The 13,158-nt window shown below is 43.6% G+C and overlaps 1 protein-coding gene across 1 annotated transcript; it reads left to right on the forward strand.

Annotated features, from left to right (window-relative positions):
- The first annotated feature begins 160 nt into the window (after window positions 1–160).
- Window positions 161–11,488, forward strand: fbxo28 (F-box protein 28). Its single transcript, XM_034239722.1, has 5 exons — window positions 161–662; window positions 5,363–5,472; window positions 7,453–7,591; window positions 7,801–7,996; window positions 8,657–11,488. Exons 1-5 carry the CDS (start codon window positions 474–476, stop codon window positions 9,145–9,147), a joined length of 1,125 nt encoding a protein of 374 aa, XP_034095613.1. The 5' UTR covers window positions 161–473; the 3' UTR covers window positions 9,148–11,488.
- The last annotated feature ends 1,670 nt before the right edge of the window (window positions 11,489–13,158 follow it).

The following is a 13,158-nucleotide window of genomic DNA, read 5'->3' on the forward strand; positions in this document are numbered from 1 at the left end:
TTTATAAATATACATATTAAGACATAAATACATATAAAGAAAATAGTGATAAAACAAAAGGTAACATTTGAAGCAAAAGTATTAATAAAAATATACATTTGGTTTTGATTGCCTTCTTATTCTTTTTACAATTTGTAATAGTGGTATTGTTGTAATTCTAAGTAAAAATGTAGTTTCGAGTTTCGTCATGTAGCCTAAATTGCAGAAATGACAAAAGTAGTCAATATCAATTTTAAATCTAGTGTATTTTTTACAGGATAAATTATAGGCTATGTACACTTTTTTAATGAAACCTCTAACTTTATTTAAAACGGATACATTCTTTTCGAATGTCCCTGAGGCCAGGGTTACACTCTGGATGAAGTTTCTAATGCATTTGTAACATTTCATTCACTCTCATCACCATACATCCATGCTCATCACACTGGCTTCTCATTGATGCGTCACTTCCGTCTCCTCCTTCTCAGAGCAAGATGGCGGCCGTCGTAGAGAGAGTTGATGGATGTGTTGGGTCCTTGGACTCAGACTCGGGATCCCCGAGACAGTGCAGCCCTCCCCCGGAGCAGCCGCACCAGAACAACCCGCTGCTCGGGCTGCCCATCGTGGCCATAGAGAACATCCTCCACTTCCTGTCTTACGACGAGATCAGCCTGCTGCGCGCGGTAAGAACAAAAACAAGCAGCCCGAAGGTGAACGGAGCTAAAGCTAGCCAACACGTCTGCTCTCTGGACACTAGTGATATGAAGTCGGAATATAAATGACTGTGGAGACTGTTATAAAGCGTGTGGTGTCAAACGTGTGTGCAGCTGTGTACGTAGCGCCACGGCCGCAGATCTCAGTGTGTTAGCTGAGAGGAACGGTTCCATCACTGGACCCCACACACCAACACACTGCTATATGCATGCTGTACACCAGGGATCACCAACTACATTTGTCCAAGGGCCAAAATGTATCCAATAGACACTATCGAGGGTCAGCGATTTTTATATAGCCCAGAATTTTGAAGTTGTTGACGGGGGGGGGGAGGGGTGCTAGTGGAGCACGCTCAGGCACTGCGGACCGCATAATAAAGCTTAGCAGACTCTTCACGCTAACGAAGGATCACTTCTAGGCAGGGTTGTCGTAAATGTCGTCAGTTACTGAATACTGAATACATGCTCTGAAAGTAATCAGAATACAGTTACGTGTCTTAAAAAAGTATTCAGATTACTTTTGGAATACTTTCTTTTTCCATAACAGATGGGTATGTTTTGGTGAACAGGAGACACGTATTTTACTGTTTTAATGGCTTATCAAGAACTCAAACACAACATCTTGGTGTCATTCTGGACAGCTCTCTCATCTGCACCACACATAAAAAACATCACCCGGACTGCATTCTTTGTCCATCCATCCATCCATCCATCCATCTTCTCCCGCTTATCCGTGGTCGGGTCGCGGGGGTAGCAGTTCCAGCAGAGAGCCCCAAACTTTCTTTTCCCTGGCGACATCAACATTCTTTGTACTGTCTTAAAACCTTTCCTTAGAATATGTTATGAATTGTAAGGTGTCCTTGGGTGCTTTGAAAGGCGCCCCTAAATAGAATGAATTATCATTATTATTATTATTATCTGAAACGATGTAATAACTTTTAAAACTGTTTCCAGTCACTTGCCCCATGCATTCAGCAGCAGCAGGCCATTCACTTTGATTTCATCCCGTTATAAATGTCATCATTTCGACAATAAAGAAACGCTACATAAATGTTATCTTGCACATTTTATCTAACCATCTCCGTTTCTAACTTTCAATATAGTTTAAAAGAGATCTCTCTCTCATCTGCGTGCGGGGGCGGGGCCTCACAGACACTCTGCATCTCTCTCTCGCTCACAGACATGCTGCAGCGCTGTGCAGTGTGCACACAGTTCTGCCGGTAATGAATATTACATTTTGTGCGGAAACTTTTCCACCAATAATTCCAATAAGTATTCCAAAATGTATTCACTTCAGGTTTACGAAAGTAACTGTAATCAGATTACTCGTTTTTCAAATGTAACGCCAGCTGAATACAGTTAGCCTACTTGATGTTTGTATTCTGATTACGTAACGCTGTTACATGTATTCCGTTACAACCCAACCCTGCTTCTAGGCTACTGTCCCGCAGCTCCTGCCTCTCTGTTGGACTCTGTCGCAGCAGGGCTGTTGCGGTGGTGCGGAGCGCACAAAGCAGACTCTTCACAACGAAGGATCACTTCTTCTTCAAGGCAGGGAAGGTTTCGCAGTATGCAGTCTACTGACCCGCAGCTGCTGCCTCTCTGTTGGACTCCGGTACTGCACCTTACTCACAAGACGTTGTAAAAAAAAAACCGCACTAACCACTCCGCCAACACCACAGTCACCCCCGTCGTGCGGGCCAGATGTGGCCCGCGGGCCGCCAGTTGGTGGTCACTGCTGTACACCAACCCACACCAACATATGCATGCTTTAAACCAGTGATTCTCAAACTTTTTTCAATAATGTACCCCCTTTGAAAAAAAAATTCAGCCAAGTATGTTCACACATTAGTTTAGCTTTCTGCGATTCGTATATTTTTTTCTTATTTTATTTAAATGAGTCATATCTTTTAATTTTGAAGATAGAAATGTACATTTAATGTGAAGTGTATTAGTGTGTGCGTGTATGACATATGTTGTGATATCATATGTGTTAATGTCAGTGGCGAGCCGTGACTTTTATACCTAGGCCCTCTGACCCCCCCTTCCCTTGGAAAAAAAAGAAGAGATATTACGTCTCAACGTAGACTTCAGCGGAATATCAAAACAGTGGTCCGGGGTGCAAAACGCATCAATGACAGCGACCCTCTACCACACAAAACAACATCATTTATATAAACACCTATCATGACAGGGCACCCACAGCCAAGTAGCAATTACAAATGAATTAAGTCGGCACGGCGGCCCACATTGAAAATGGCCTACCTTTGATGATCAAATCACTTAAACACAAAGTCCATCCTCCTGTCCTTTTGGATGAAGCACTTGATGGCGGGTCATTCAGCTGATCCTTTGCCACTCCAGTTTATCATTGTAACTCAATCTTGAAAATGACTCGGTTAATAATTTCGCAACGATGTCATCTTTATCACTGAAGTGAGCCATCATGAACGAACTTATGCTAATCATAAATCTATCAAAAATAATAAAAGTAGGATAGACATGTGGATATTATCCGGCTGAACAAAACGTGCATTTATCTAACAGGTTCGTTTTCCACAGACCTTATTTCGAGCTATTTTCCAAAATCCTCTGGAGAAATCTCACTGCTTTCTGTCGAGGGAATCCGAGTGAAGCTTACTTCCGGGTTTTAGGACGCGTCACTGCACCACTTGCATAGACCTCACAGCGGGCGGAACTTGTCATAAAGTCCGCGAAAATAAAGCCCGCCCATTTAGAGGGAAGATATGATTGGTCAATTGTACTGTCATTTGACATTACTCTCTGGTTGAGTTACTATAGCTGGCCCTCTGTGAATCTACAGAGGGACCAACAAGCTCTCCCGTCTTCACATAACTCGCAGAGACGGCGTTTAACCCTTCACATTCCAACAGAAACTGAACAGGCAGATTCGAAGGATTTATTTCTCTGGAAATATTATTTTAAATACAATTAAATCAAGTTATTTTGGTAAAATTAATGAAAAATGTAACAACAAAAAAATATTAAAAAAAATCTTTTTTTTGTAATGTTTTCAAATATTATTTTTTAGAATATCTTAGGCCCTCACAGAGGGCCTAGAGGGCCCTGACGGCTCGCCACTGGTTAATGTTGTTATTGAATTGTATGTGCTTTATCCTGTGTTGACCTGCCCAGGGACTGCAGGTGGAAATGAGCTGCTATAATCTGGTACAAAGCATCTTATCTCTTTGAAATGTATGTTCTTCTTGAACATGAGGCGTTTTCACACCGGAGTACTTTTCCCAGGAATAGTTCCGATAGTTCCTGAGATTTTGCGTTCACACCAAAAAGATCTGGAACTAGAACTTTTTTCGGGTGGTACTTTCCTGGGGAGGAAAAGGTTACAATTTCTGATTGGCTGGGCGAATTGCAAACCACACTCCGTAAAACAAAAAAAGGTTTTGTGAAGCCGCCATTTTATTTGCTCGCATTAGCATTATTAGCATTAGCCCAGTGCACCAACAGAGAGAGACTATCTTATGGCACAAAATAAAACGTGGGAGCGGTGGAGTGATGAGGAGGTGTCGGCGCTTCTGGCGATTTCCCCCGGACTTCGGGTGGCAGTATACGCCGTGAAGTTGTTTGTGGCCTGCCAGTAAACCCAAAGCAGAAGAAGAAGTGACGTCAGCGGCTTCATTTGCGTAATCCTCCCTCAGGGACTTATTCCGGTGTGAACGCAATTTAATAGGACAGTTCCGGGTCTAAAGCGTTCGGCGGCACTAAGTACTGGGAAGTAAGTACGGCAAAGTACTTGGTGTGAAAGCGGCTATTGTCCCTGACAAATAAACTAATAAACTAAGTTGGTGGTTTTTGGGAGATGGGCTGCCACAGCAGATCCTCATTTGCACTCCCACAGACTGAGACCCTAAACTTCTGAGCTCTATTAGGTGTCTTCGCATACATGTTAACAGTTTTTTTTTACATGTATATGTTTTTACTAGTTTACTTTTTGCATTTATTTGCACATTGTGTCACTTGCACATTTATATTACAATATTTTATTTGTACTTTTATTTAGATTGAATTTTCATTTGATTTCTATGTATTTGTGCACTATCCATTGTTATGTCTTAAGTACATGTGTGTATGTATGTTGCATTGTTGGAGGAACCTGGGGTGCCAGAATTCCATGCCAGAACTACGCTGTAGCTACTGTGCAGATGAAGCCTTTGAACTTTAATCTTTGAATATCCTCTTTACAGATATCCCAACATTTATATAGAATATGATACAAAACATTCCAGTCCAATGAATCAGTGTTAGGGAAAAAATAATTAAGATACCCCGTGTTCAGAGTCACCTGGAGACTTGTGATCACGTCAAGGTGTGAGGCAACCCCTGATCCAGACTGCAGCTGGAACGTGGACATGTCCTCCTGATCCAGACTGCAGCTGGAACGTGGACATGTCCTCCTGATCCAGACTGCAGCTGGAACGTGGACATGTCCTCCTGATCCAGACTGCAGCTGGAACGTGGAAATGTCTTCCTGATCCAGACTGCAGCTGGAACGTGGAAATGTCTTCCTGATCCAGACTGCAGCTGGAACGTGGACATGTTGTCCTGCTCCCTCTCAAAGGTGTTTGGCCTGTGTGTGTACTCCTGAGACAGAGTCCCTGTTGCTGAGCTGTCTTCTGTTGTGTCTCCTGCAGGTGTGTAAGCGCATGGACACGATCTGCCAGCGGATCCTGAACCAGGGCTTCCTGAAGGTGGAGCGCTACCACAGCCTGTGCCAGAGGCAGGTGAAGGCCCAGCTGCCCAGGTCAGTGTCCACAACACATCTGGTCCCACACACTTTGGAACAACATGAGCACAAGGACATACCAAAAAAGGTTCTGAGGTTCTGAGGACATTTCGAAAACTGGATTAACTTTTCAGCGGTGTCTTTGGGTCACTGGTGGTCACAGTTAGTATTGCAGCCTGTCAGTGGAATTTTCTTGAAGTAAATAAGGCCCCGTACACACGGAGACGAAACGGATTTCGAACCGAAGTGGATTTCAAAAAAGTCTTCCGTCCACACGGAATCGGCTCAAGAAACGTGTCCATCCAAACGAAACCGCTCGAGACGCTGTAGTACATATGTCGGGCCTGTAAGTGGCGCTGTACTTCCGCCACAAAATACACCAAAAGCAGCGAATAAGACCCCCCGAGCAAGGGCATAGGGGATAAACAAACAAGGTAGAGGATGGCGGATATTTGTGCAAGAAGGGAGGCATTTGTGTGGACTGACGACCCTGTGATCCGCCGTTGTTGTTGTTGTTGTTGGTGAAACGCATCAGCAATGACGCGGGGGTGAGCAGGAAAGGTGGGGCTATGGCGTCATCGTTTCAGGAAATGATCGTATAGAGCGTACACACGGAGCCGCAAGCGTTTACTCTCCAGGCCTACCCACTTTCCACTTCGTGTGGACGAACCGTCTATAATACGATAAAGAACTTTAGCGGGTACAACTGAAATCGTCTCCGTGTGGACGGGGCCTAAGTATGGTGATTAGGGAAGAAAACAACATTGATTTTGAACAGGGCAATTATAGGTTACTTTTGCCTCTGATTCTGACACTGATGCAGATGTAGCTTTTATATGTTTTTGTTAACTATTGTATTGCTTCATATTAAAATGATCATTATCAAATACCTAAAGTACCTCAATCTGTGGCTAAGATGACTTTCTCATAGCAGAGTGACGGCAGCTACAGCCTCTCTACATGTGCTCTTAGTTCAGTAGTAGGACAGAGACTAAAAAGACAGTGAGGTCACAGGTCATTTATACTGGGGACATGTCCCCACCACCTTGCATTAGGATATTTGTAAAAAATAGTGTGCACAAAGAATTGTACACTATGAGAAGGTTTATTTGCACAATAGAACATGTTCAATCTGGAGGACTGTTCACACTTTCTGGCTGTATTTCTGGTGGTGCAGTTTGGACCTGAGACCACGTTGGATATTATAGTAATAATTGAATTGAGAATAGCTTTGCAGCAGAATACCATAGTTACTGCACTTTTTGTCCAAAAAAAGTATTGTAAGCATATGATGTATGTGTTTGCGGGGGCTCAATGCACTAGTGTTTTTTTAATCTGAAAAAAGTGTCCCCACCAGTTTAAAAAAAAAAAAAGGTGTCAAAGTGTTTTTTGTTAAAAGGCTGTTGTGCTGCCAGTGTACACAGACATGTAGATTGAAGCTGAATACTGTACATGTGCTCGCTCACAGCAGAGGTAAAGAGCCACGATGTGCTGGCTGCTGTTTGACTTGAATGTGTGTGTTAGGGCTCATCTCAAGGAGTCCAAAACTCAAAGCAGGTTCAGAACCTCCGTCTGATGCTCTAACCAACATCTCCTCAGGCGAAACCTTCTGTCTTCTGAGTCTTTCTTATTCTGAGCAAACATGTTCCAATTCATATCCCTCAGAAAACTGTACTGAAATGCTTTTAAAAACGATTTCTTAACATGGGAATGTGAACAGCCAGACAGTCGAAAGATGAACTGCCGACCCAGCTGAAAACAATTTAGGAACGCTTTTGATGCAGACGTGTTGTTTGAATCATAAAAGAGAGAATCACAATTCATCAAAGAATTGACCACGCCTTATTAAACCTGTTTCTCCTTAGTGGTAGAACATTGACTTATTCCATTGCACTGTGTAGCTCAGGGACAAGATGTAGTTGTCATGCACCATTTAAATGAAATAGTTCTCTGTTAAAAAACGACCCTCACCAGTGTGTTAATCTGAATGTTCTCCAGGCGAGAGTCTGAGAGGAGGAATCATTCTCTGGCCCGTCACGCAGACATCCTGGCTGCCGTGGAGACGCGCCTGTCTCTGCTCAACATGACTTTCATGAAATACGTGGACTCCAACCTCTGCTGCTTCATCCCTGGAAAGGTGAGCTCTGCTGCTCCCCACTGCAGCAGCCGGAGTCTTCCTCACAGAGGAGAGCAGGAAACTCACACTCATCTGTTTTGATTTGTGCCACGATGTGATTTCTTAGTTTCTCGAGCTGTCCACAGGGGAGGCTCTGAGGTCTTCACAGCATTCAGTCCTCTCCTGGTGTACTATCTTATCTGCTGTGTCGTGTGTCTTTGTTTTTTTAGGTAATAGATGAGATTTACCGCGTGCTGCGCTACGTGAACTCCACTCGAGCCCCCCAGCGGGCTCATGAGGTCCTGCAGGAGTTGAGGGATATCTCCTCCATGGCCATGGAGTACTTTGATGAGAAGATCGTTCCAATCCTGAAGAAGAAGCTGCCGGGGGCCGACCTGTCCGGGCGCCTCATTGGCTCCACACCAGGTAGTTGACACGTGTTTCTGTGGGCGCTAAGAACGAGAGTTCAAAAGAAAAGTCACCAAAAGCAGCTCTCATGGGGGCCCAAGCTTCACTGTGAGGTGCTAAATATTCACATAATATCTGTCCTTTCAGCACGGAGGCTTATTTTCACATAAAAAATAAATAGTCTTTTGTGGCAAAAAAGTTACGGGCAAAAAACAGTGAGTCTCTGTTTGTGGAAGGGTTTCCACTTTAATTTCCCATCTAAAAGACTATTAATGTCTGCTGTCATGTGACTCATTGAAACATCAGAGTTCTGTTTGTTCAACCTTGTGTCCGACTGTTGCTTGAGGTGGCTTTTTTTGCATTAGCTCCAACTGTTAATTTATCAGACGTATATTCAATCACAATTATTGGATTATTTTGTTCAAGAATGGGTTGTGTTTTCTGCTTCCCCAGTGTGATGCTTTCTGGCTATACAAAAGTAGACATTTGATAATTCACACATAGATTGTATTTATTTTTAAATACCTGAGTGATTAATCTATACAAAAACAGTTTTTTAGTTTTGGCACATTCTTCAAGACAAAATGTTCTGCATTTTCCTTCTGCCCTGCAGCGTCTCTTATTGCGTGTGTAGCAGTTTGTAGTGAAGACCCCTGACCCTCTGTCCTGTTCCCCCAGTGGCCGGACCCTCCACCTCTCTGACCACCATGTCCCTGCTGGCCAAGAACACGCCGTCGCGCTCTGAGATGACCAAGGTGCAGCAGCAGGTGAAAGTGAACGGGACATCCATGACGGTGCTGCGGCGGGAGATGACGGAGATCCGGGTGAAGCAGCTGGAGCAGCAGAAGCAGCTGCAGGACCAGGAGCAGAAGCTGCAGGAGCAGACGCAGGTGATCGGGGAGCAGAGCGCCCGGCTGGCCGAGCTGGAGCACAAGCTCCGCGAGCTGATGGACAGCAGTGCTGCTGCCATGGGGGGGGCGGCCCCCTCCACCTCCAGCAGCGCCGGCGTGTCCTCTGCTGCGGCCGCCACGTCTGCTGGGGGGTCGGCAAGTAGCAGTGGGTCCTCTCTATCCACAGGGCATGAGGGCGAGGGGGGGGCATCACTCAAACGCAGCAGAAAGAGCTCAGAGCGCCCCCGACAGTCCAAACGGCTGCGCAGCAAGAAATAACACTGACTGATCACACCTCTCCCCAATCCCTCGCGTCACCCCCCCCCCCCCCCACAACACATGACCTGTTCTGTCTGTGAGAGGAGTTGGGAGTATCGCTCTTCGCTTTACCCCCCCACTAATAGGCAGGTGGCCTTCGCAGCTTAGACTATTTATTGAAGGTTACATTAAAATGACTGTATAGCTTTTTAATGTAAAAGCTTTTATAAGAGGCCTATATGTTTGCAAAAATGTGGCATGACTTAACAGGAACTCAGATGGTTGGTATTTTTGGTTCACATTGTATATTAATGTAGTTTCTGAAATAAAATCTACCAAGAGATATTATTTTGGAAACCTGCACAATTAAATAGGATATCGGAATACAATGATGGACTCATAACAGTCCTCACATCTCAAGTTTAATGACCATAACCTACGAAAGAAACCAAATGTAATGTTGCATGTTTTGGGTTATCAATTGGCTCCTCTCCATTGCCACATGGGCAGGAGCTATAAATCCATAGACACTTTTTATATTCACATCCGCTCCTTCCTAGCTGTGGCTAAGTTGGCTGCTCAGACCCTTTCCTTTCAGTCTGGTCCATTTTTGAATCACCAAAAAAAGAAAGGCTGGGTTAGAGTCAGCTGTTGAAAAAAGTGATTTGTTAAAAAGGTTTCCAGCTTGTCAGACCGCTGCGGCCCTGACGTGCCTGGTGTTCATGCTTTTGTTTTATTCATGGCTAAAACATGATGTGCATCTGTTCCTTTATGATCATACTAGTGCTTCACGCAGCCTATTTAATACACGGACATCATTTCACTGCAGAACGTTCTGCTCCTGGAAACATATTTTAATATCGCCAAACATATTTTTCAAAATAAGAGAAATAGTAGTTAAACAATCGTACATTATTTCATACATTGACATTTTCAGTCTGAAAACTCCCTCTCCTCTCACTTCAGCAGAGTCTGATAAGATGAATTGCTTTTGGAGTTTCTCGAAACAGTAACTATGTTGGAAGTCAGCACCGTACTGCACACTACATACTGCTCTGTATATACTGAGTTAACCAGTATGCTATCACCAGCTGTCTGCTACATTGATAGTTTACACTGAAGTATCAAGCAATATGTTTTCTCTGCATAACAGACTGCATGGCTAACATGACTGTTTAAAACCCCTGACATCGCTTTAGCTTACATGACCATCGATTGTAATGACACTGGTCCGTGCCACCATGGAATGAAAATTGAAACAATTATTGTTTAATACTGTAGCTCTTAATTGTACCATCAACCATCATGCCTGATTATTTTATCCAACAGTGCAATAATTAAACCATCTGCCTGCAGTCTGAAGAGCCGCAATGCATTGTGGGGCAGTTGATTATGTTGTGGAAGCTCTCTTCTCATGTTCTGATATTGGTATACACATTCAGGCATTTGTCACAAAAACATAGCCACATGCTAAAGCATCTGGAGCACACTACATACTCTACATGACATCACTTGGTGCGCAGGATGTTGATATGCAGTGATGCTTTACAGAAACAGCTGTGGCATGATTTAGACTCACACACTGGCTAATTATTTGTAGTAGATGGCTGGAATCACACAGCATGGTCCTAAAGGAAATGATACAAAATAAAAGAAGTCTACTTTACATGTGATGGCATTCTAAGGGTCTGTTCATCCAAATGATACATCTTCTCACTTCCTCTAGAGATATGTCTCCAAGACATCTGCCCCAATCACAAAACAAGGAAGGAAAGCTAACATGCCTGGACAGAGGGAAGTTATAAATGATATTTTTAACGCTTGAAAGTTTGTCAATTTTTTTCTTTTAAATGTTGCGACTTACTTTGACAGTGAGGTTAAGATGGTCCCTTTCTGATGAGGGAACTATGATGATTGTGAGCGGTCTGCAGTGACAGAAGGGGAGGGGAGGACTGCTGGCCCCCCGCCCCACCTCTTGCCTTGTGAGGTTAGCTCTGAGCCCATATTGTGGCTGCACTGTTGTTCTCTCTGTGTGGAGCTCTTCTGTTGTGTGGAGAACATGAACATTTGGTAAAGAAACTTTGGAGATGCAGTTCATGTCCTTGTGAACACTAGCGTCTATTACAATGTCACTGGGCAGAAACACATCATTTAGTGGCTTAATCTGAGACTGCGTCTCAGATTAGAAAACTGTACTGTAATTTCCATGTACTTTAAGTCTAGATTGTGAATTATGTCATGTATGTATACCAAGAAAACTATCCTTTGAGTTGGCTAACTTGGGGCTAACTGCAGTTTTGTTTTCACACATTGCTGTTACAAATGTACACATCAAACCTATTAAAAACTCAACATGACTCACCCTCTGTTTAAACCCATCACACTGTTTTTACAGGCAATGTTCACCCACCTCAGTCACTACACAGGTTCATTTATATCAGCACTTTGAATATGTGCATTCTAACATTCAAGCCTTAAAAAGGTGCTCTATTATTTTGTCTTGAGATACACAAATAAACCAGCATGAAAGTACAGTACTGGTGCTGTACTTGAGCTCAATGCTAATGCTAAGCAGGTCACTGGCAGGCTGATGCTAATGCTAACATTAGCAGTTAACAATCGCAGACACACAGCAGAGAGGTGTCTGCAGATTTGATGAACATTCTCTTTGGATTTATCCTTCCCATCCAAGACAATATTTTACATATTGCAGAAAGTGGCACAAGTACACATATTAAAGACAGGCCTGGCCTGTTAAGTGGAGAGGATTTTTATTGATGTATTGTACCGATCATACATCCATGCTCTCGATTGATCTCTGTGGGGAGGAGCTGTTTCAACAACAATCGTTGCCCCCGGACCGCCCGAGAGGATATGAGGCCCACCCCCACTTAAAACATGTTCACATGGATAGTTTCCCAAATAAATGTGCACACTTTATAAAATAGTAACCTACTGTATGTTCATATGTATCTATTTGGGTAGTAGATTTAAACTATAGTGCCATCACTATACGCAGCAACGCTGTAAATATTAAAGATACATCCAGCAAAACGCCAAAAACTGGTAGTGTCTGGGTGTATAATTCCCAGCCTGACTTATTGTCCCAGTCCGGCTCTGGGGCCTCATTTATAAAGGGATATACGCTCAAAAGATGGCGTACGCCAGTTTCTACGCAATGTTTGCGATTTATAAAATACTAACTTGATGGGAAAACGTGCGGTCCTCCACGCAAACTCTAACCCATGCGTACGCACTAAGCACAAACACGGGAGAGACGAGAAACTGCGACACCGTTGGCAGAAGGAAGAGTGGAGAGAAATATGTGGAAATAATACCATAAATAAAATGTTACCTCTCATTCATCATATATGAAGAATTCATTTTCAAACATTGATTAAAGCCAATCTTAAAATGATTAAACAAACGCCTGTTTGAGACTCCTCAGTGCACACAAGAACATAACTTGGAGAAATAAATAAATACGGATATGTTATTTGAAACCACCTCGAATATGTTGTGTTAATGTTATGAAATGTTTTCTCATAAATGATGCGGTAAGCAGGAGGACAGAATTACGCCTAAACTGACGCCGTGTTGCATTTCTATAGGTTGTAGATACGAGCATGGTTTTATATACTATCACGTTTAATCGTGTTTTATGCCGTTTGCCAAGACTTGATAAGTCGCTCGTAAAACACAGGAGGTATGGAAGCTAAGAACACCATATATGGTCAATTGTACAGCTGATATAACACAACACATTAGTTGTATTTCCTTTAACTGGTGGATATAGAGTTGCTGCAGGGGGGGGGTTGAGATCAGGGCCGGACTGGGACAATAATGGCGCATTTCCACTGGAACGGGGTAGCCCCGTTTAAGCGTCACTAAGCGTCCTCGCTCAGGCCTCGGGCTGCCTCGCTGGCCGTCCGAGGCCGTGGCGCATTTCCATTACAGTTTAGGACCTGGGGTAGCAACGCAGTGTAGGCGGGGCGATCGGCTTCACATTTCGCATTGTTCCGTCGAGCTCCC

This window comes from Gymnodraco acuticeps, unplaced genomic scaffold (assembly GCF_902827175.1).
Source record: "Gymnodraco acuticeps unplaced genomic scaffold, fGymAcu1.1, whole genome shotgun sequence".
In the NCBI taxonomy this organism is placed as follows: Eukaryota; Metazoa; Chordata; class Actinopteri; order Perciformes; family Bathydraconidae; genus Gymnodraco; species Gymnodraco acuticeps.

Coding starts and splice junctions, on each gene's coding strand:
- fbxo28 (XM_034239722.1), top strand. CDS start 474: ATGGCGGCCGTCGTAGAGAGAGTTGATGGATGTGTTGGGTCCTTGGAC. Junction 663..5,362: donor AGATCAGCCTGCTGCGCGCG/GTAAGAACAAAA, acceptor TGTCTCCTGCAG/GTGTGTAAGCGCATGGACAC. Junction 7,997..8,656: donor CCTCATTGGCTCCACACCAG/GTAGTTGACACG, acceptor CTGTTCCCCCAG/TGGCCGGACCCTCCACCTCT.